Here is a 23,872-nt window from a genome sequence, read left to right as displayed (position 1 = left end):
CCATTAGAATTAGCCACAATCGGGTTAGGAAATTCCTAGGATAAGTTGGTTTTATCTTATTACATTTATGCAATATTGATTTTTGTTCATAAATACATTTGAACATTGCTTAAATTACTCTTTTTATCATATCACAACCATTTATATTCATAGGAATTTACATTGAACCTGGATCAAACTTAGAATTAGGAATTAGGATTAGTAATTAAATTAGAAAAACATTCAAATCCACTATCTGTCGCTTAAGTATCAGTTTACAGTTGATTAATTTGTAAGTATAAATCCCAAGTATTCAATAACAATAGGGTACACTATCCCTTAATGAGTCTTGAAGCGTTAACTTGAAGCGCATCATCACCTTCCTAAAGAGTTTCAACTTCGTGATGGAGAAACTATAGATATTCGAAATGCCTTGAGCTGGTTAAAGGCTAAGAGTTTGGATAGATAAGCCAATAAACTGTATTTGAGAACTTCAATGTATATAAAATTAAAATTCAGACAGTTAATTTGAAAAAATAAATAATCAATAGCTTACTTACTTAAAATCGTAAAAAGTTAAAGACTTAATTATATATATAAGAAATATGTTTAACGTATTTTTAAATGTTGTAACGTTGTGACAAATGTTACAACATTGTTCATAACAAAATTAGTTTCATGGATGATAACCGTCAAAAAAAATTTTTTATCATAATAATTGAAGAAAATCAATATACAAAAATAACTTAATTTTATCTTATAATAAACTTCAGCTCAATTTTAATTTTGGTGATAGAAAAAAAAAGTTCAATTTTACTATTTTATCAATATTTGGAAGCTTTTGATTTGTTGAAAGACTGCAGGCCCTATTTGACAATTGTGTCAGAAGTCCAAAATAGTTGCAGCGCACAATTAGGCCCATTAAGTAGAACATTAATTTTTTTAAGAAATTAATAGTGACATTGCTCAATCAAAACATACTCTAATTGATTCTCTTTTAACTTATTTAATTTAGAAATAATGAACCTATATTTAAATTAATTTATTAAAAAATAAATATATCAATATTTAGACATTCTATTTATTACTTTTTGTTTGTATTAATTTATATTGTTAAACTAAAAAAAGTTTATAAAATAATTACCTAAAAATTTTTTTAGCTTAGTTAATAGAATAAATAAAATATAAAAAATGGAAATTTCATAATTAAAAGAGATAAGATGCAAAAATATCTCTAACGTTTACAATCAGTAACAATTTTATCTCTAACTTCTAAAATGATACAATTTTACCTCTAATCTTGGCAGCCAAGAGTAAGTTTACTCCTAACGTTCTCAATTTGAAAAATAATTTACCAAGCTGTCTTCTCGATCGTGCATCTTATCATCTACACTTCACATGTGAGTGAGTTTATCACTTATTAGTAACATACCATAAACATATTATTAGACGTGATTTTTTTTTAAAAAAATTAAAAATATATTGTCTTTTGTACGAATTGGACAAAAAATATTTCACCGAATTTATAAATATTAATCCTCAATTCTACTATTCAATAAATATAAAATCTTTTCAAAAACAAACTGATATGTAATTGGTGCAGAATAAGGAACAAAATAAATGTGTTTTATAATAATTTCTCAAATTGATAATATTAGGAGTAAAATTGTCTTTGGCTGCCAATGTTAGAAGTAAAATTACATCATTTTAGATGTTAGAGTAAAATTGAAGTAAAATTACATCATTTTAGATGTTAGAGTAAAATTGATTCTAGCTATGAAAGTTAGGGGTATTTTTTGTATTTTATCCCTAATTAAAATAAAAAAAAAATCATAAAAGACAAGACAGTAAATAAGTACAATGAATGAAATAAAAAAATGAGAAAAATAAATAAAATCTTGAAAGTCGGATTTTATTTTTAATATTTAAACTTATATATCATTTTAAACCAGTATTCCAAAGTTTAGGGTTTAATAAGTTTTAATTTTTAGTAGGGTATTTTTTAAACCTTACCTTAACTTTTTTTTTTTTTTTAGCCTAACCGATTCTATCGGTTTTTTAGATATTAAACTTTAAACCAATCCAAGTACATTGGTTAACCATATCAATGGTTAATCGTAATTTGTGATTAGATTTTTCCATTAACGGTTTTTAACTATTATCTTAATGGTTAATAAAAAATAGTTAATTATATTTTTTATTCAAATCTAAATATAACAGTTAACAAAAAATAACGGTTATCATATTTTATTCAAACCTAAATATAATGGTTAATCAAAACAACGATTAATCGTATCTTTTGATCTAAATATTTAAACCAAAATAATTGCTCAACACACATTATTTTAAATATCAAAACAAAATTAATTGGCCTAGGACATCCCCAGCCTCACTAAATTGTCCAAAAACTGCAACTGACCTATGAACTTTAAAATGTTACAACTAAACTCCTCAACTTGTTTATTTGGAACAAATAACTCTTCAAGTAGAGTTGGTATTGGCCCAAGCAGAGCTTGCTTACAATGGAGTCATACATTCGGTCACGGGGAAGTCACCTTTGGAAGTGGTATATACGAAGACACCCAACTATACTCTCGACATTATGGACATTCCGAAGGGCGACAAGAGGAATGTGACAGCCCATAACCTTGCTAACGAATACCAACAAATGCACTTCGAGATGAAAGAGAGCCTTGAAGAGTGGAACAAGAAGTTGAAAGCAAAGGTTGATGAGAATCGGAGGGATTTTTTATTCGAAGTCGGGGATGAAAGTGATGGTGTACCTAAGTAAGGAGAGGCTCGCTAGCGCACCAAGTATAGCAAGCTTCGGCTAAGGAAGTATGGTCCCTATTGTTGGTCCCGTGTGATTAGTTCCAAGGGGGGGTTAGGAACTAATATAACTTTTTCGTTTTAATTATGCTGACTTAATATAATTCCTTGAGTTTTGCAACTCAGCTTTGGTCAGCACGGCCGAATGAGGCGTAAGACAGTTTTAGTCAGATACTGACTAGAGCTGTTTTACTTGCGAGTTGGAAAATGACACTTTTGTGGTCAGCTTCCAACTCAGCACTCTGATTTACTCAGTGTCAGCTTAAACAATTTATATACTGAGTAAATATAACAAGCAACACATACAGATATATATTGAGAGAGAGTTAGAAATTACTCAGCACGACTTATCCTGGTTCGGCCTCTCCGCCTACGTCCAGTCCCCAGAATCCCTCCGGGCTTTTTAAATCCAATACTGAGCTCTTTAAAGGTAGAGCACAAACCGTTTACAAGGCAGTTGAATATGCAAGAGTACTGTCCTCTATTCGTCTACTCAACTCCTACTAAGTGCTATAACCGAACACCTAGATTTCTCTACCGCTGAGTACTTAAAACCGAGTACTCAGCACAACTCTCTCAATTTTAAAATTGATACAAACTTGTTCTTTTTCAGACAAAGAACACTTTAGATGATTACAAAAATCACTCTAGTTTTTACACAGAAATGGAACTTTGGTGTAAGATATTTTTCTTGTTTTGGTGTTCTTTTTGTATATATGCTTTTTCTCTTGTATTTCGGCAAAGGATCCAAGAAGTGTACTTGTCCTTTTATAGTTGAGGTCTGAAGCAGAAATGATTTGAATCCGGAATTATCCGTTGGATTCAAACGGCTTTTTCTTTGCGACATGTTCTGGTCAGCTTCAGATTTGCAGGCCAATCCTGTCGTCTGAATTTCGCAGGCGACAGTCTTGTCTTCTTCTCGCAGGTTTGTCTTCTTGTGCAGGTTTCGTCTTTTAGCCAACGGACATTTGACCCATGCATCTCGAAATTAACTCTTTGCGTAATTCCAAGGTTTCTATTATTGGTGCAGACAGTTGTCGGATCTTGTCTTTTAGCAAACGGATCATTGGTGATGTGCTTAAAATCATTCAGCATGACTTTGATAGCCGTTGTCTTTGATTGTTGCCAATACCGATACTGAGTTGCCTTTCACTCAGCTTCCACGATCAGCTTCGTTCTACAAGATATAGTTCCAAAGAAGAATTTTCTTCTTTTATGCTGAGTTGCTTTTCACTTAGCTTCTACGGTCAGCTTCGTTCTGTAAGCTTCGGTCCTGAAGAAGACTTTCCTTCTTTCGTACTGAGTCATTCTTTACTCAGCACGTGCTATGTTATCATGCTGACTACGTTCTGTCTTATTTTGATTCCTGTTCTTAAATATTTTTATACTCAACATTGAACAAACGCATTAGTACAATTAAATCAAAGCACTTAAATTTAATTGTCTTAATCATGGATTAACTTAAATAATTTTGTCAAATCAAAATCATGTTGGAAAGGTGTTTCAACAAACTCCCCCATTTTGATGTTGGCAAAATTTTTAATTATGGAACTCAGTTTTGAAATTCCCCATGATTGAATTGTTTTTCGTTCTTCTAAAATTACTCCCCCGTAAGGGTTGCATCCATTATCTTAACTTAACTCTAAACCTTCCAAGATTTAATTGAGAAACGTTAAAACATGCTTGTACTGACTAAGTTCAATTCTAGACCTTCTAAGATCTAATTCAGATGAGCTTAGGTCAGCTTTCAGAAGAGGTCAATATGTTGGAGCATGTATTTACTCAGTTTGATACACGGTCAGTTTCAAAGAGATTATATCTATGAATTTATGTATCAGAGCAAGGTGTATTCATGTATCAGAGTAAATGTGTGTTGAGAGTTTCATACATGTTCCTTTTTAATTTTGTTTGTTCAATTAAGATAGTTCAGCATATAGCACAACAATTAAGCATCACAAGTAGATAAGTCAGTTTGAAATAAAAGATGCTTGTAAAATAGATGATTTGGTCAGCAAACAAGGAGATAGAATACGCCAGACAAATACTACAAGTCAAATTCTAAGATTAACTAATCTATTTCTTCCTGTTGACTTGGGCTTGGTGGGCAGGATTAACTTTGCCTTTTCCCTTGGCGTTTCTTTATTTCTACTGACTACCAGATGCTTCTCCTGCGTCCCCTGATTTGGGCTGAGTTCCATCAGTTTGTTCTTTCTCCCCCGTTTTGCCAGCATCGGGCGGAGGAGGAATGAAAGTGTCGTTGAGAGCAGCACGAGTTAACCTTACTGAGTATGCCTTAAGCTGTTTCGTGCTTTCCCGGAGACCATCGAAAATAGGAACTCCATCGTCTATAATGGATCCGGGGACTCGAATGGATGCACTAAGCATGCTGAGAATATATTCCTGTGACTTCCCAATCCAGGTTAGCGTGTCAGTCAGCCTAGCATAGGCTTGATGATACATTTTGAGCAAGGCTAAATCGTAGAACTGACGTTGAGCATTCGTGTGGCGCACATGTTTGAAGGTAGCTTGGGAATATTGCAGGATTTCATTTGTTTTCACCAAGTCAGTATCCATTTCTTCCTTACTCAAGTTGAGTAGACGGATAGCTTCGCTAATTTTCTCGATCGAACACTAGGAAGAGGAGGAAATTAGCGCACGAGTGTCGGTCAGCTCAGAGTGTAGCTTGGTGAAGTGGTGGTCAACCTCAGCAGAGGTAGCATATCCTGTGTTGACTGCAGACAGAGCATTTATTTGGCCTTGGAGGGAATCCATGTGATTCACCATCATTAATTGCAGCTCAGCTAGCTTCACAATGGAGTCTTGCTTCGGTTGTTGAGATTGAACAGTTGTCATGACACTCACAAGATCTTTGAGACCCTTGATCTTATTCAGGAGCTGAGTGACAGAAGAAAGTTGTGTTCACTCAACATTAGTGAACCCAGTAGCATCGGCATGAGAGTGAGTCAAATCCTGGAGAATGGATTGAGCTGAGTCGATGATTCGACGCCCAGACTCAGTAGCATTTAGGTAAGCATAAGTTGCCTCAGGAGTTCGCTCAGTTGCCGGTTTTTGAGTAGGTTGCTTTCCAATACCAGATGGGCCAGCATGATCAACAGCTGGACTTTTGTTTAAGTCAGCACCAGGAACTGACTGTTCAACATTCTGCGAAGTTGGGTTAGGAAGAGGTGGATTGGCAGAGATGTTGACCTGCACAGTATCATTTTGAAGTTGAGTTGGTGCAGGAGGAGTTACTTCAGAATTTACATGGATATGATTTTCCTTTGCTCGCTCACCTTCTTGAGCAGCTTGAACTTCGAGCTCTTGCTCGGCAGAAATTGGATTTTTCGGAGTCTTGGCTTGTTCCTCAGTATGAGTAACAGAGGCTTGATTTTGTGCGAACTGATCCTGAGTTGGCTCTATGACGGAGGAGAAGAATTCATACTGAAGTCCAGTTAGGTCAGTAATTGGTTCTCTAAGGGGAGAATCAGCCAATAGATCTAGGGATTTGGACTTGTAAGCTTTGCGTTTAAAACGCTTTTCAGAACTGGCCGTTTTGGTTTGAGGTGAGGGATCAGCAACAATTGAGTCAAGAGACTCAGATGAAGAATTGAGCTATAGGTCAGCATTAAGACTTCTCTCAGTTTGAACTCTTTCTGTTTGGTCAGCTTGTAGTTCAGTTGGCTCAGCATCAACTAACTTAGTGCGCTCAGCAGCACCCTGATCTTGCTCATCATTAACATTGGCTGTTTCCTCAGCTTCAAACTGTCCTCCAAAATCTCCCAATTCATTTTCCTGGTCAGAAGGGGTTTTCTCAAGGTCAATTTCTTGGCTTCTCACGAAGTGGGAATCGTCAGAGACTACAAAACCAAGAGGGGCAGCATCAATTGGACTCAGACCAGAAGGTCTCTTCTTCTTTCTCAGAGGTGTTTCTAGAATTTCCTCACTTTCGACTTCCTCAGGCTCAACTGGCATTTTCTCTGCCGACTTAGCTTGCTGAGCAGCAGCTTTCTGTTTGCTTGACACAAAACGAATTTTCTTTGGAGCAGTATTGATGTCTTTAGCGGCTTGGTCAGCTTTCCGCTTTTTATCTTGTCTGGTGCGGTCAGTACGAGGTTGCTCCATAACCTTTTTTTCCTTCTTAGTCGGCACAGCTTGTGCGCCTTTTTCCTCATCAACCTCTTCCTCATTTTCTTCCACAACCCCCTTTCCTTTCTTAGACTTGAGAGGTTGGTTGTATGCTAACCCGAACAGCAGGGCCGCCGTAATCTCAGTTCCCTATGACTCAGTTTCACCGACCGTACTCACCTGATAGTCTTCAAGAATTCTTGTGATGAGGGAGCCCAACCTGAGTTTCCCAGTACTTCGTTGGAATGCACCGACAAGAAAGACGGGCATATTGAGTGGTTGGTAGGTCAGCATGTGCCAGATAAAATTCTGCTCGAAGTTGGAGGCAGATGAGGCTGAGTTTACTTTAGGAAAGATAAAGTTGGTCAAGATGTAATGAGCCATCTTTTGATTTTGGCCCATACATGTGCTGGCTATTTCTCCCTTATGGTCCTTAGGTTTACAAAACTCAACTGGGTAGTCAAGTTTGACGTTTGTGGTTCTAAATTCTTTACCCTTGTTGGGCAGTTTTAGCAAGGTTGCAAGATAAGACGGAGTTACCGTGATGTCCTTGCCCGTGAACTTTGTGACTAGATGGTCATCATTGTCCTTATTCACCTTCAGATTCGAATAGAATTCCCTTACTAATCGTGGGTAGACTTTACCAGAGAGGGAGAATAATTTCGACCACCTGTTTTTGGAGATCCATTCATAGAACGACTTCTCAGCGGTTACAAAACTCGGGGAGAACCATCGGCAACGGAGTACCTCACAGTTCTTGACACTGTCATAGACCATAAGAAATTTCTTTTTCTGAGATTGTTTGTCTTCCTTCTTCTTCCTTTTTGAAGAGGTTGCGAGGTCAGCTTGGGGGCTCTTGCTCGGAGTTTGGTCATGCTGACCTTGTCCTTGAGACTTGGTAGGAGTCTCGACGTATTCCTGCTGAGCAGGAGATGGAGGGTTTTCATCGGAGTGATTGCCGTCATAATCAGCTCTGGAGATGTTTTGGGAATCCGAATGATTTAGGGATTCTTTGAGAGTATTTGAAGATTAGGGATTTTAGATAGAAATCAATTTGCCAGAGATTTCAAAGTGTAAAGAGATGTGAGTGGGAATTCATCCACTATTTATAGAGGGTCGAGTTGATCTGGAACGTTGGACTAGCCGTTATACCTCGAGATGATCAAACGACAATAATCTGGCATTTATGACATGTTCGGCGCATTTATTTTCTAATTATTTCGATTACGTCATCCTAGGTGGCTATTTATTGCGCGTGTGCTAGCATTTAATGTGAAATGAATTTTACTCAGTATTTAGAATTCTGAACGTTTGAGATACTGAGTGCTCAGTTTTATGTAGAGGAAATTTTCACACAGAAATAACTCAGCCTATAGTAATCACACAGCATGTATGTCTAGTCAGCATAAGGTGATTCTGTGTTATTCAGTTTAGCTCAGTTTGAGTAAGCATGCATTAACTACTCGGCATATAGTATAATCACTCAATATTGATCAAGAATTTATTAAACAGGATTACACATACCGATAGCTTTCCTTAATATGCTGAATTGCTCACGAGCCAGAGGTTTAGTGAAGATATCCGCAAGCTGTTCATCTGTTGGTACGTAGGTCAGCTTGATCTCACCTTTGAGTACATAATCTCTGATGAAGTGATGCCTTATGCTGACATGCTTCATCCTGCTGTGTTGGATTGGATTCCTAGATAGGTCAATAGTGCTTTTGTTATCGCATTTGACTTCAATTGTTTCTGTTTTAACTCCGTAATCCTCAAACTGTTGCTTAATCCATAGGACTTGGGCCACACAGCTTCCAGCAGCAATGTACTCAGCTTCAGTTGTAGACAGGGCAACTGATGACTGCTTCTTGCTGAACCAAGACACTAGACAGCTTCCAAGGAAGTGACATCCTCCAGAAGTGCTCTTACGCTCTAGCTTGTCCCATCCATAGTCAGCATCAGTGTATCCAATGAGTGTGAAGTCATTTGAGTTTGGATACCATAAACCTGCATTAACTGAGCTCTGCAAATATCTAAAAATTCTTTTCACATCTATAAGGTGTGATTCTCTAGGGTCAGCTTGGTATCTAGCGCAATAGCATACTGAGTACTGAATATCAGGTCTACTGGCAGTAAGATAGAGTAGAGAGCCAATCATACCTCGATATAACTTACTATCTACTGACTTACTCTTCTCATCCGTGCACAGGACAGTATCAATACCCATTGGGGTTGATATGGGCTTACAATCTTCCATATCGAACTTCTTTAGCATTTCTTTGGCGTACTTAGACTGACTAATGCAGATGCCGTTCTTCTCTTGCTTGATTTGAAGTCCAAGGAAGAAGTTGAGTTCACCCATCATAGACATTTCGAACTCAGTTTGCATCTGTTTGCTAAATTCTTTACACATAGATTCGTCAGTAGCACCAAATATTATATCATCTACGTAAATTTGTGCCAGCAGGGTATTTTTACCCTTTTTCTTAATGAATAAGGTTGTGTCAGCTTTGCCTCTGACATAGTTCCTGGTTAGCAGGAAATTGGTCAACCTCCCATACCAAGCATGAGGTGCTTGTTTCAGGCCGTACAAGGCCTTCTTGAGTTTATAAATGTGGTTTGGAAACTTTGGATCTTCAAACCCAGGAGGTTGACTAACATATACCTCTTCGTTTATAAATCCATTAAGAAAAGCACTTTTGACATCCATTTGATATAGTTTGAAATTCATGTAACTAGCATAAGCACATAAAATACGTATAGCCTCTAACCTAGCTACGGGTGCAAAGGTCTCACTATAGTCAATACCCTCTTGCTGACTATAGCCTTGGGCTATAAGCCGAGCTTTGTTTTTGACTACGTTGCCTTGCTCATCTAGTTTATTCCTAAAGACCCACTTAGTTCCTATGGTCTTTTGGTTCCTAGGTTTTGGTACTAAATCCCATACCTCATTTCTTTTGAACTGATCAAGATCCTCTTGCATAGCATTGATCCAGTGTTCGTCGTGCTCAGCATCAGCAAAACTCTTTGGCTCATGAACTGAGACGAATGCAACATTGCTGAGATACTTTCTAAGTTGATCTCTTGTCATCAGCTTGTTGTCAGCATCATCAAGAATGGACTTCTCCGAATGTCCTCTTGGAATTTTGATTTCCTTAGGTAATGTTGAGTTGTCTGGAATAGGTGTTTCTACAGTATCTGCAGGAGTAGATTGGTCAGCAAAGATAATTTTTGTTTCGTGTTTACCTTTGGTCAGTCCTTGTACTGATGACTCAGCGACTCCATTTTGGTCAGCGGAAGCTGAGCTTGGTTCATCTTCGGCAGACTGAGTTGTCTTTCCTGTAGGGTCAGTTTCATCGAACTCGATATGGAAAGACTCTTCTACAACTTGAGTTCGTTTATTATACACCCTATATGCTTTACTGTTAGTTGAGTACCCTAAAAAGATCGCTTCGTCAGCTTTAGCATCAAATTTAGCAAGATTGTCTTTTGTGTTTACTATAAAACATTTACACCCAAAGGCACGAAAGTAGCCAATGTTGGGCTTTCATCCTTTCCAAAGTTCATAAGGGGTTTTCTTGAGTATAGGTCTAACTAAAGCCCTATTCAGTATGTAACATGCTGTGTGGACAGCTTCACCCCAGAAATACTTTGGAAGCCTATTTTCGCTCAGCATTGTCCTAGCAATTTCGACTATTGTTCTGTTTTTCCTTTCAACAACCCCATTTTGTTGAGGCATCCTAGGAGCAGAAAAGTTATGGTCAATGCCACTGACTTCGCAGAATTCGTCAAACTGTTGGTTTTTGAATTCTCCGCCATTATCACTTCTAATATGAGCTATTCTTAGGTCTTTGTCATTTTCAAGCTTTTTAATCAATGTTGTGAACATCTCAAATGTTTCATCCTTGCTACTCAGCAAGATGATCCAAGTATACCGAGAGAAATCATCTACAGTGACTAAGGAAAATTTCTTACTGCCTAAGCTGAGTGGCTGGACAGGTCCGAAAAGGTCCAAATGTAGTAATTCCAATGGTCTCTTGGTTGAGACAATGTTTTTACCATTTTTTCTGAACAACTTCTTCATCTTCCTTGTGAACATGGCCATTTCTTCATCATCTGATGAGTCAGCTTCGGTTGAGTCAGCTTTCATGACGAGTGATTTCTGCTTCTTGTCTTCTGACTTCTCTTTAGCTTCGAAATTTTTCATAGAGATCTCATGAGTCAGCAGAGAACCGATCAGCTCATCATACTTATACGTGGTCAAGTCTTGGGCTTCCTCCACAGCCGTTTTCTTAGCTTGCTAGCTCTTGGGTAGACTTCTCAAGATTTTCTTCACCTGTTCCTCTTCGGTGAAATTCTTCCCAAGCCTCTTGAGCTCATTTATGATATTTGTGAATCTTGAGTTCATCTTCGAGATGTTTTCGTTTTCGTTCATCTCGAACAGCTCATAGAGTCTCATGTGCTGGTTTACCTTAGATTCCTTGACTTTGCTCGTGCCTTCATAGGTCACCTCCAGCTTCTTCCATATCTCTTGTGCTGACTCGCAACCTGAAATATTATTGTACTCTGCAGCATCTAGAGCACAGTGAAGCATATTGATAGCCGAAGCGTTATTTTGTAATTTCTTAAGGTCATCTTCTGACCACTCAGTTTCACTCTTAACAATTTTCTCATCGTTAACAGTTTTATAAGGCGCATATGGGCATTGAACTATTGCAAGCCATGCACTCATGTTTGTGGCTTGAATAAAGTTCTTCATCCTATTCTTCCAGAATGTATAATTAGATCCAAAGAATAGGGGAGGCCGACTAATTGATAATCCTTCAGGGAGTATCTGTGTTGTTTGGTTCCCTAGAAGGAAACGAGTGCTGTTCTTAGCCATTTATCGGGATCAGCTCAAGATAGTTATATCTTTGAGTAGTGAGCTATTAGGCTCTGATACCACTTGTTGGTCCCTTGTGATTAGTTCCAAGGGGGGGGGGGTTAGGAACTAATATAACTTTTTCGTTTTAATTATGCTGACTTAATATAATTCTTTGAGTTTTGCAACTCAGCTTTGGTCAGCACGGCCGAATGAGGCGTAAGACAGTTCTAGTCAGATACTGACCAGAGCTGTTTTACTTGCGAGTTGGGAAATGACACTTTTGTGGTCAGCTTCCAACTCAGCACTCTGATTTACTCAGTGTCAGCTTAAACAATTTATATACTGAGTAAATATAACAAGCAACGCATACAGATATATATTGAGAGAGAGAGTTAGAAATTACTCAGCATGACTTATCCTGGTTCGGCCTCTCCGCCTACGTCCAGTCCCTAGAATCCCTCCGGGCTTTTTAAATCCAATACTGAGGTCTTTAAAGGTAGAGCACAAACCGTTTACAAGGCAGTTGAATATGCAAGAGTACCGTCCTCTATTCGTCTACTCAACTCCTACTAAGTGCTATAACCGAACACCTAGATTTCTCTACCGTTGAGTACTTAAAACCGAGTACTCAGCACAACTCTCTCAATTTTACAATTGATACAAACTTGTTCTTTTTCAGACACAGAACACTTTAGATGATTACAAAAATCACTCTAGCTTTTACACAGAAATGGGAATTTGGTGTAAGATCTTTTTCTTGTTTTGGTGTGCTTTTTGTATGTATTTGAATCCGGAAATGAGGTCTGAAGCAGAAATGATTTGAATCCGGAATTATCCGTTGGATTCAAACGGCTTTTTCTTTGCGACATGTTTTGGTCAGCTTCAGATTTGCAGGCCAATCCTGTCGTCTGAATTTCACAGGCGCCAGTCTTGTCTTCTTTTCGTAGGTTTGTCTTCTTGTGCAGGTTTCGTCTTTTAGCCAGCGGACATTTGACCCATGCATCTCGAAATTAACTCTTTGCGTAATTCCAAGGTTTCTATTATTGGTGCAGATAGTTGTCGGATCTTGTCTTTTAGCAAACGGATCATTGGTGCTGTCCTTAAAATCATTCAGCATGACTTTGATAGCCGTTGTCTTTGATTGTTGCCAATACCGATACTGAGTTGCCTTTCACTCAGCTTCCACGGTCAGCTTCGTTCTGCAAGATATAGTTCCAAAGAAGACTTTTCTTCTTTTATGCTGAGTTGCTTTTCACTCAGCTTCTACGGTCAGCTTCGTTCTGTAAGCTTCGGTCCTAAAGAAGACTTTCCTTCTTTCGTACTGAGTCATTCTTTACTCAGCACGTGCTATGTTATCATGCTGACTATGTTCTGTCTTATTTTGATTCATGTTCTTAAATATGTTTATACTCAACATTGAACAAATGCATTAGTACAATTAAATCAAAGCACTTAAATTTAATTGTCTTAATCATGGATTAACTTAAATAATTTTGTCAAATCAAAATCATGTTGGAAAGGTGTTTCAACACCTATAAGGTAACCAAGAAGGTCAATGCAAATGGAGATCATATAGCCCTCCCCAATTGTCTAGGCAAAATATCAACTTCATTCAACATACGTGATCTAAGTCGGATGGATCTCTTAAGTTCACTAAGGGCGAGTCGGGGTCCAACTCATTTGAAGAAAGTGAGAATGATGTTGGCATCTCTATCAAGAACCCAAAGCAAGATGGAGGAGTACCTTACACGTCTTGTAATATCAGCCACACGCTGTGTGAGTTGGGTGTTAGGTGAACGAAGGTGGGAATATAGATCCATATGGCATATGGATGGTTTGCCGAGCTCCTGGAATTTCTGTAGAAATTCACACGGGGTGCGGTTTTCCTTCACACGACGTGTGACCTATTAGTTAAGGCCACCAAAGACTCTCACCGATGATCGAAGGAGTGGCCGTAGTTGTTAGCTACACCGCATGTCAAACATGCCACGTGTTGTGTGGGGTTACTTCCTCACCAAGGAGATCAATCTACTAGAATTTTGTTCTCAACTTTATTACTGTTATACTATTTTGTTATTATGGTTTTTCCATTGAGGCTTATTTACTATTCTAACACTTATCCTTTCCATCACACCTTGCTCCTACTCCTTTAGTTAAGAGATGTAACCCTAATAAAGGTTTTATAGTTTTTTGTATTTAAATTAGGGAAGATATTTAAGCTCCAATCTTTGTAGGGATGAGGATCTTTTCATTAATCAAAATACAAACTTCTTTTGAAGAACAAAATTTATATCTTTTTATTGAGATTTACTCTTTCTAGTTCAAGTTAATAAAAAACCTATTTATTTAAGATCAAAATTAATTCTATCTTTATTAATTAACCCTATCTTTGCTTATCCGTATCGGAAAAACTTTGTCATAGTAATTTTCTCATTTTCTTTCCTTGTTTCGCATTTTAGCTGGTCAAGAATGGACAATTTCGATTGTATGCCTCAAGTAAGAGGGATATGGTTGAAAAGCTATGCAAAATCCAATTGCAATGAATTAACCCATTTTATTTTATTTTTTAAAAGTATAGCACTCATTTAATTCTTAAATTAAAATTTCAAAATCAATTAGAACGTTAAACTAAAATTTCAAAGTCAATTAGAACGTTAAACTATCGAAATCATCAATTATATTCATGAGTTAAACAAAATTCATCAATTAAAGACCTCATTATATCCTAAAAGATCAGAAATTGTGATATTGTAATGTTCTGTGTATTGGTCCAAAGTAGGTTTAGGGAAGATAATTTGAAATTGTTTAAAACGAATGATTTTCGATGATGACTCAATTGATGATTTTTATTTAAAATGTATACTTAGTTCAGAGATTTGATTTCATAATTTTGATAGTTTAAGGTTTTTATTAATTTTCAAACTTTAGTTTCGACAACCAAACACCTGTTATGACTTTTTTTAACACAAATATGTCAAATTTTGGTGAAATGGACACATCATGAGTTTATTTAAAAAATATATTTGCTAATATAACATCATTCACATCTTTATTTGCAACTTTTAAACATAGTGACCCAATTTTTTTTTTTTTATATATATATTTCTCTATACACAATTACACCTATATGTGGGTCGGGTTCGAGCCGAGTCTACCGGAATTTCATATACAATTGCTCAGTCTAAGTCCAACCCAATCTAGTATTAATTTAGATGGTATTCAGGTTTAAAAATTTGCTTGCGTCGTGCTGGACTCGGGTTTAAAAATTAAATCTCAAACTCAATCCATATAAACTCACCTAAAAATGTATGCATAATTTTTAATTATAAAAATTAAAATTTACACTTAAAATTAAATATTTAATAGAAGCGACTGAAAGAGTTCGCTCCTTCATGTGGCTGGTCCGTCACAATGCAATCATGTGCAACAGTAACAGGGTTAAACGACATTTAACGAATAATGAAGCTTGCCTGGATTGCGGAGCTGCTGAAACCACCATGCATGTCTTGAGGGATTGTATCGAGGCGAGATTGATTTGGATTGAACTGGTACCGCGGAATAAGGTTGCAAATTTCTTCTTGCTCGAAAGAAATAAGTAGTTGCTGGATGACCTTCTGAAATCGCGTCGTATTAGAGGAATGGAGTAGACAAGCGTCTTCGCCTTCACCCTGTGGTGGATCTAGAGATGGCGCAATTTGCGCGTGTTCGAGGAGGAAGATATGAGGGGGGATAAAGTTACTTTTATTCTGAACAAAGTTCTTGAACATCAGAAATCAATTACAGTGAATGGCAGTACCCGGACTAGTCGTGTTGTGGAATAATGGGTCAAATGGCATCCACTAGAACAAGACTGGATCAAAGTAAACACAGATGGAGCGAGTAAAGGGGCTCTGGGATATGCATCGGCTGGCGGGCTGCTTCAAAATTCTCCAGGAGATTGGATTAGTGGGTTCGTAGTCAACCTTGGAATTTGTTCGGTTTTTGCATCTGAAATGTGGGGTGTATTTTATGGGCTATCCACGGCTTGACAAAAAGGATATTGAAAGGTTATCATGGAGGTTGATTCTAAAAAAGTAATTGAGGCGTTGGAAGAAGAGGAAAATGATCACAACCCACATATTTGGATCATTTCGAACTGTAAGAATCTGATCGAGGGAGACTGGGAAGTAGTTCTAAAGCATAATTACCGTGAGGGTAATCAGGCTGCTGACTGGATGACAAATTTCACAGGACGTGTTTTACTGGGCTATCACGAGTGTGATGTACTGCCTGTAGGCCTCCAGGACATTCTCGACGACGACCGCGCAGGAAGGTCAACGAAGAGGGTTATTTCTATGTTTTAGTTTTCTTTGTTTTCTGGGCTTGGCCCTCCTCCTTACCAAAAAAAAATATATAAATTAATAATTAATATTAATAGAGTTATTAATTATTAGTCCCTATATTTTGATAAAACTCACTATTTAGTCCCCGTGTTTTAAAAAACACACGATAAGGTCCCTAACCATTTTTTTCGGTGAACTGTTTAGTTCTTTCATCTGTTTGGTAGATTTTTTACCGTTTATGAATTCGGAAATAACTAAATTACCCTTTACTATTTATCAGTTAAAAGCAATTCACAGCTCTATGTTTTTCTTTCACAACTCGCGCTCACAAAAAAAATGGAGAAAAGATTTAGAAGAAGAAGCTATTTGTATGGAGAACAAGAAAAAGAACGCAGACTCAATGCTTACGAATCTGAACGATTAAAAAAACAATCAAGAAGAAGAACACTTAAAGTTGATTTCAGATGCAGTAGAGTAAAGGAAATGAAAATAAAGGAAAAAAAGAACGCAGAGATGAGAAACAATAAAGATAATGGTCTTAGAGCATCTCCAAGAGACTCTTAGTGAACTCTCTAAAAATAATATAAATAATTGACTCTTAGTGATTTAAGAGTGGCTAAGATATATGATCTCCAATAATGCTCCTTATATTCACTCTTTATTTATTATTTTATTATTAAAATTATTTTTTATTGTTATATTACCAATAATGTGAGGAGAGAGACACATCAATAATAACTTATTAATAAAAAATGAAGTTAGGAGACACTAAGAGGTGGAGAGAGACTCTCTATTAAGAGCATCTCCAACAGCCTCTTAAATTGACTCTTAAGTTAAAATTTGAGCAGAGAGAATAAAAAATCAGCTCCAACAGCCTCTTAGTGGCTCCTCAAATCACTAAGAGCCTCTTCATTCTCTCTATTAATAGAGAGTCTCTCTCCACCTCTTAGTGTCTCCTAACTTCATTTTTTATTAATAATTTATTATTAATAAGTCTCTCTCCTCACACTATTGGTGAATATATCAATAAATAATAATCTTAATAATAAAATAATAAATAAAGAGTAAATATAAGGAGTATTGTTGGAGATGATATATCTTAGTCACTCTTAAATCACTAAAAGTCAATTATTTATATTATTTTTAGAGAGCTCACTAAGAGTCTCTTGGAGATGCTCTAACAGAGATGATGGAAATGCTCTTAGTGATTTGAGGAGCCACTAAGAGGCTGTTGGAGATGAATTTTCATTCTCCCTCCTCAAATTTTAATTTAAGAGCCAATTTAAGAGACTGTTAGAGATACTCTTATATATTTGATTTTGTGGTAAAGGGTAGTTAAGACATTACATTTTTTTTATTTTAAATAGATTTTGACTCAAATCCAAATTGACAAACAGAATCTTCGGCATGGACTAAATAGTTCACCAAGAAAAATATTAGGGACTAAACAGTTGATCGAGAAAAAGGTTAGGGACCTTACTGCTTGTTTTTGAAAATAGATGAACTAAACAGTGTGTTTTGTCAAAATATAGGAACTAATAATTAATTACCCATATTAATAGGTGGACGGGACTGGACAATCTCAGGTCCGCAATGGGAGAGCTTTAGAGGACCTGGGCATAATCAATTTTTGTTGATTAATTCCGGCCCAACGGATATGGACCTGGGCGGGTCGGACGGTTACCCGCCCATGGACTGGTCTAACACTATACATAATCTCACAGTTTTTTTTCCTTTTCTTTTTCCTTTTTGATGAGGAAAAGTTTAGGGAGGATAAGTTGATAGCCATGGAAACTTTCAAAGGTCACAAAAAGATTTACTGAACATATCTACATATTGCTCCACTCCATCTATAGGAACTCCAACAGCAGCGAAATAGAACCATAGCCATGGTGGAATACCATATCCATAAGGTATGCTTCACAATCTCTAATATAGAAAACAGCTTATTGCTATTGCTACTATTTTCACAATCTGAGCATCATTGCACACACAAAATTAGCAAAATTAGAGATTGCACGTAATATGTTTCGTTAGCAGCGGTAAAATGCAGCAAAATGAACTGTTGTAGCTTGCAGCATCACAAATGCTTGAATAGTCATGTGAAGTTTCTTTGCGGACTTCTGACGAACACGTTACATGTATTTAGAAAATCGAAAACCAGAGTGAAAATATGACAGACTCTGCCTTATTTTCCCCCAATTATTGAACCCAGCAGCGTAAAAGAAGATCACATAAAACACAAGAAAACCAGTAGACATTCTGTTCAAATTCACTAACACACCGTGAATTACAAACATCGACGAAGATGAATCTAGGCCTGGAAATTACAACAACCAATCTATAATTACCTTGCCGCAGGAGATAGTTCAGTATTGACGTCCGATGATGTGAATTCAATACTGAATCCTTCTCTGGATCGAGCCATATGTGTGTTTAAACATTCATTCAATTGCGTGACGAGTTGATTCATTGTTGGCCTTGTAGCAGCAGTTGTTGACACGCAAGCCATTCCTAATTCCACCACTTTCCACGCTGAATTAACATCCACATTTCCTCCTAGTCTTGGTTCTAAGATGCTTTCAATGTCTCCATTTTCGAGCATCTCGCTCACAAATTCGCTAATATGAGTCTTTTCACCAGTTTTAGATATCACAGGTCGGCCTGTAATTAGCTCCAGAAGAACCACACCATAGCTATACACATCACTTTTCTCACTTAACCTGTTAGTTACATAGTACCTACAAACCAAAAATTTCATGTTTGATCAATCTTCCACCCAATTTTCAACCAAATTAAGGATAGGAACAAGGCACCGGTTTACTAAATTACTCCATCCGCCCGAAGAAATCTGATGTCCTCAACTATCTATCCGCTGAGGACAACACATTTCCTTTAATCCGGTCTCAAATAATTGTCACATTTGATCAAATCACACATATTAAGAAAATAGTTAAGTGTCCAATTAGACACCGTTCAAGCTCGACTGGACCGAGCCTGCGAACAAGTCTAGTTTTGTTTATGTAGAGTTAGGATTCACATTTGAATTTTTGGAGAAGTTGGGGTTGAAATGACTTACTCAGGGTCAAGGTAACCAAGGGTGCCAGCAACAATAGTTGAAACATGTGTGCCACCTTCAACTGGGAACATTCTTGACAGACCAAAATCAGCTAGTTTTGCTTGGAATTTCTCATTCAATAATATGTTTGTTGTCTTCACATCTCTGTGTACTATTTGTGGCTTACAACCATTGTGAAGATACTCCAATCCTATTCATTTCCATATAATATTAACCGAATTAATAATTCTTTCTTTTTTTGAGAAAAAAGTTTAGAGGTGGAACACGAGGACTTCCCAAGAGGTACTAACCTTGTGCTGCATCGACGGCTATTTGGAGTCTTATCTCCCAACTTAAAACATTGGAGTTACTATCTGTATTTACAAAAACAAACCTGTAAATGTTAGATTGTTACATAATTGCGCTTTCTGGCTATGTTGCACCGACACCTGGAAGACACTAAACGCTACTAAAGTGGAGTGTCCGTGCAATTGGTTGTGTGTTTTCAAGAATCGGAGATAAAAAAAACCTGAAAGATGGTCATCTAAGTTTCCATTCGCCATGAACTCGTAGATTAACCCCATTTTGGTGCCTTCATTGCAGTAGCCAACAAGGGCTGTCAAGTTCCTATGATGAACTTTCAAGAGAAGCTTCACCTGTGAATCAAATTCATATATCAGTATTAGTAAACAAGAACAACATTTGAGTTGATTATTTGATCTATTTACCTCTGTCTGGAACTCCTTATACCCTTGAGCTGAGGATGGAGAGAGTATTTTCACAGCAACTTCAGTACCGTCGTTTAACTTGCCATGGTATACTGTCCCGAAACCGCCTTTGCCAAGAACCTTGGCAAAATTATTTGTAATCCTGAGGATTTCAGCATAACTGAACTGTAGATTCTTTGCTTCCATTAGCTCATTCATTTCGTCGCTTACTCTGTGGTCCTCCGTGACAACTGCTGCAGAACGTCTGATCAAGTAGCGTATTATGGCTGCTAAGGCAGCTCCTAGCACCAAAAATGCAGCAATTGATGCCACTACTGGTACAACAATACTCTTTCCCTTTTTCTTGCACGAAACTGATGGACATAGTTGTTCGTTTCCGCTTACACTGATTCATTCAAAACACACACAAAAGTACAAATAGTAAGTATCTCAGAAATAAACAGCGACGGATCCAGGATTCACTAACAGACTGCGGAGCACCCATGTCAGTGAACCCTGGATCCGTCACTGACAATGGCTATGCAATTAAGTTTATGGAGCCGGACCTTAGCAATAGCAAACCGTTTTTCGATCTTTCATAAAGTTCAACTGGAATAGTACCTGTAAGCTTGTTTCCTGTCAAGTTTCTGCACAAACATATCACTTTTGATAAGAAATTTAGTTTCATTGTTAGTCCTAAATCTCAAGATACTTACAGGGTTTTCAAGGATGTCAATTTTGACAGAAAATCAGGCACGGATCCTGACAAACTATTGTTTGATAAATCCCTGAATTGTGACAGAAAATGCCATCAATTTATTTACAATGGTCGCAATTCTGTCTCTAATGTTGTCAGTAAGATTTAGATTCTTTCTTACAGTGATTCTAGTGATTTTAGATTGGCTATATCAGAAAATATTTCTCCAGTCAATCCGGAAGATGATAAATTCCTAGACACAAGAAGTTCATTATTAATAGAATGTAGCACAAACATTTACTTGGCATGCTTATACTTACAAGGATGTGATTATAGGTGGTGCACCAGCAATATAGCTGCAATTTAGACCATGCCATACATAAACTTGAGGAGCACATGGATCTCCTTGCCAGTTTTTAGTTATTCGATACGTTGACTTGATGTTTGTTATAGCATCAACTACGATTTACACAATCAGTTGTTCAAATTTCATAAATAGTTGCTAAGATATACAGATTATCTGTGAGATTGAATGAACATACCATCATCTTGATATGTCTCAAATTGTGAGATGTCAACCACCGAATAAATTTCAATGGCATTGAGGAGCGGTGGCAGGGTTGAATTATCGATTTGGAAGAGCGAAAACGTATAATTTCCTCCGTTTATCGGAACCTGGCTAAAAATAGAAGTAGTGTACAAGTAATCAGGAATAACAGGTCCATAGTACAACTTCCCATTCAGGGAAACATTGAAATGCCTGGATTGATTCGGTTCAAGCTTCAGGATTTCAGCGAAATGCATAAACACGTAGAATTGGAGGAAAGTGTCCTGAGTATCTATAAAGAATAGCATAACTTCACTGGCATTTGTTGGAAAGCTTGCAGTTCTCAATACAACTGATGGTGGTTGAAAGTCATTGTGATTTGTTGCATCAATAGTCTCTAGAGTACTTATATCTGTCCATTTATCGAAATGATCAGGCGTCCATAAACGATCGAAAACATCATCCGGATACCTGAACAAGTTCATTCATATAGATGAAGCAAGCAAGAATTGTATTGTCATTTAGCAGCACAAAAAAAGAAGTCTAACCTGACAGTTTTATTAGTGACGGAACCAAAATCCAAGCGAGTAAATTTCGCCAATGCTCCTGATTTCGGCACATATGTAGTATTCTTCAAGGGTCTTATCTCTAATGCGGATATAAAAGGCGTCCCGGATCGAATGTTGACAAGACAGACATGAATATAATCCAAGACAGGGGTATGAATTATCTCTTTATTGATAGGATTAGATGCATTCAGGATTTTGACTGTGACCCATTTATTAGGTCCTAAATACAAATCAAATACTGGTAACTTGTTTAAGGCATCATAATTTCCATACAGGAAAGTAGTTCTGATCAAATATTTAGTAGCTTTAGTAAGTGATACATTGTAACAGTTTCTTTCTCCTTCAGGAAAGCTCCGGACATACCATAAATGTCGGTCTGTGCTATTCGTGCTGAAACCGGATGATATGTTCTTAATTATCCCTGAATCGACGAATGCTTCATCTGAAATGTAATTGAGGGTTGTTGTTGTATCAGTATAGGTTGAATCAGCTTGTAAACCACAATCAATGCTAATGAAACCTGAGAGAAAAGAGAATCAAATTAGTTGTTGGTTCATATATATAACTATAGAGAAAATGTGACATGTTTTCAATGAAATTATTAACCTGATTGATCCTGAGAATCAACCTGAATCATAAGATAAGCTGAAACAGAAAGAGAGATGAAAAAGAAATATTGTAACATCTTGTGCTTCATTGTTACTTTTTGCTTGGAAGAACAATTAATGGGAGCTATGGCATGTTGACTAATGCTGAGAATGTATTGAATTGGTCAACTTGTAACTACTTGGTCCTGAGCGGTGATGTTGGAGTAGAAAATTTGAGAAATGAGTGACCGTAAAAGATGGTGATGTGTAGGAACGAATTGATTTTCACATTTGAAATAGGGATAGAGTGAGGTGGATTATCAAGACACGTAGATACGTTTTAAATATGACAATAAACAATAGGACTTGGGTTAAAGAGGAAAATATAATTATACCAGGTCAATACATAAATATTCTATTAACGTTGCAAATTGTGCTTAATTAATTTCAACTGGCAGCTAAATTTGATTAATTAACTAATGATTAATCATATATGTCAACTTCCATTGTGTCTCTAAGTCAATGTCAACGAAGCTGAAGTTGGTGAAAATATGAAGGAAAAGGCAACAATTTGAAGCTAAGCTTTTATGGGGATTATCAATTACATAAAATGTAATTCAGCTTTATTTTAAGGGATAATTCCAAAAATAAACTATATGTTTTCGCCGATCTGCTGATGGATACCTGTGTTTTTTGTTGCAAAAAAGGACGGAAGTCTTCGCCCATTTGCAAAGCTAAAGATTTTTAGGTTTATACCGTCAATTTGACTGTTGATAACCTCAAAATAGAAAATTTCAAGTGTATTGTTTAGTTAGAAGAGGGAAAATTAATGTTTAGAAACATAAAGCTTAAAAATGATGGTTTTGAAAAATAAAAAACGTGTTTCCATAATAAATATGGTACAAAACAAATTTAATACTTGGAATTTTCTATTTTGAGATCATCCACGTTCAATTTGATAGTGTAAACCTAATTTAAACTTAATATTATACGAAAGCAATTAAAAAATCATTGTATAATAATGAGTTGTTAATTTGGTTTTTTTTTCTGCAAATTGATATAATTGATAGTAACATCAAAGTTGAGAAGAATTAAACAAAAATTATATAAAAAATTTGCATAATTATGGTCAATAAGAATAATGTTAATGAAATCAAAATTTCCATGTTGAGTTTGGATATCTTGGTGAATAATCATAATTTTAATGTTAACAGAAGAATACATGCTTTTTTATAAGAGAAATAATGAATAAAAAAATTTCAATTTGGCAAGGACAGTAAGTACGCATGCAACTTGTTCATAAATAAACAATTTTGACAAAATCTCTCTTAAATTTAATTTAATTTAGCAAGATTTTGTGTTGGAAGTTCTCAAAGAATATTTTTATTGAATCTTATCATCTAAGCTGTACTAAAATTCGAAACAATTACTAAATTAAACTCCACCTAAATTATAAAAAATTGATTTGTTTAAGTAATTGTATGATTACTAATATGTATTTTGCCTTCTCAGTTTAACAGTTTTCACTGAGGGATGAGAATTTTGTTCTTATGATTCGCAGCAAATGAGTTTAAAAGCTATAAATTCGGTC

At 36.5% G+C, this 23,872-nt stretch overlaps 1 protein-coding gene across 1 annotated transcript; it reads right to left on the bottom strand.

Moving 5' to 3' along the window:
* Positions 1-18,057: 18,057 nt before the first annotated feature.
* Positions 18,058-22,656, bottom strand: LOC136221535 (putative leucine-rich repeat receptor-like protein kinase At2g19210). Its single transcript, XM_066008904.1, has 12 exons — positions 22,301-22,656; positions 21,674-22,214; positions 21,121-21,596; positions 20,899-21,037; positions 20,760-20,831; positions 20,598-20,669; positions 20,448-20,528; positions 19,903-20,287; positions 19,704-19,830; positions 19,486-19,548; positions 19,196-19,385; positions 18,058-18,857 (listed from the first exon to the last, which is right to left on the bottom strand). Exons 1-12 carry the CDS (start codon positions 22,389-22,391, stop codon positions 18,464-18,466), a joined length of 2,631 nt encoding a protein of 876 aa, XP_065864976.1. The 5' UTR covers positions 22,392-22,656; the 3' UTR covers positions 18,058-18,463.
* Positions 22,657-23,872: the final 1,216 nt, after the last annotated feature.

The sequence above is a fragment of the Euphorbia lathyris genome, chromosome 3, assembly GCF_963576675.1.
Source record: "Euphorbia lathyris chromosome 3, ddEupLath1.1, whole genome shotgun sequence".
NCBI classification, from domain to species: Eukaryota; Viridiplantae; Streptophyta; class Magnoliopsida; order Malpighiales; family Euphorbiaceae; genus Euphorbia; species Euphorbia lathyris.
This window is presented reverse-complemented; position numbering and strand designations above follow the sequence as displayed.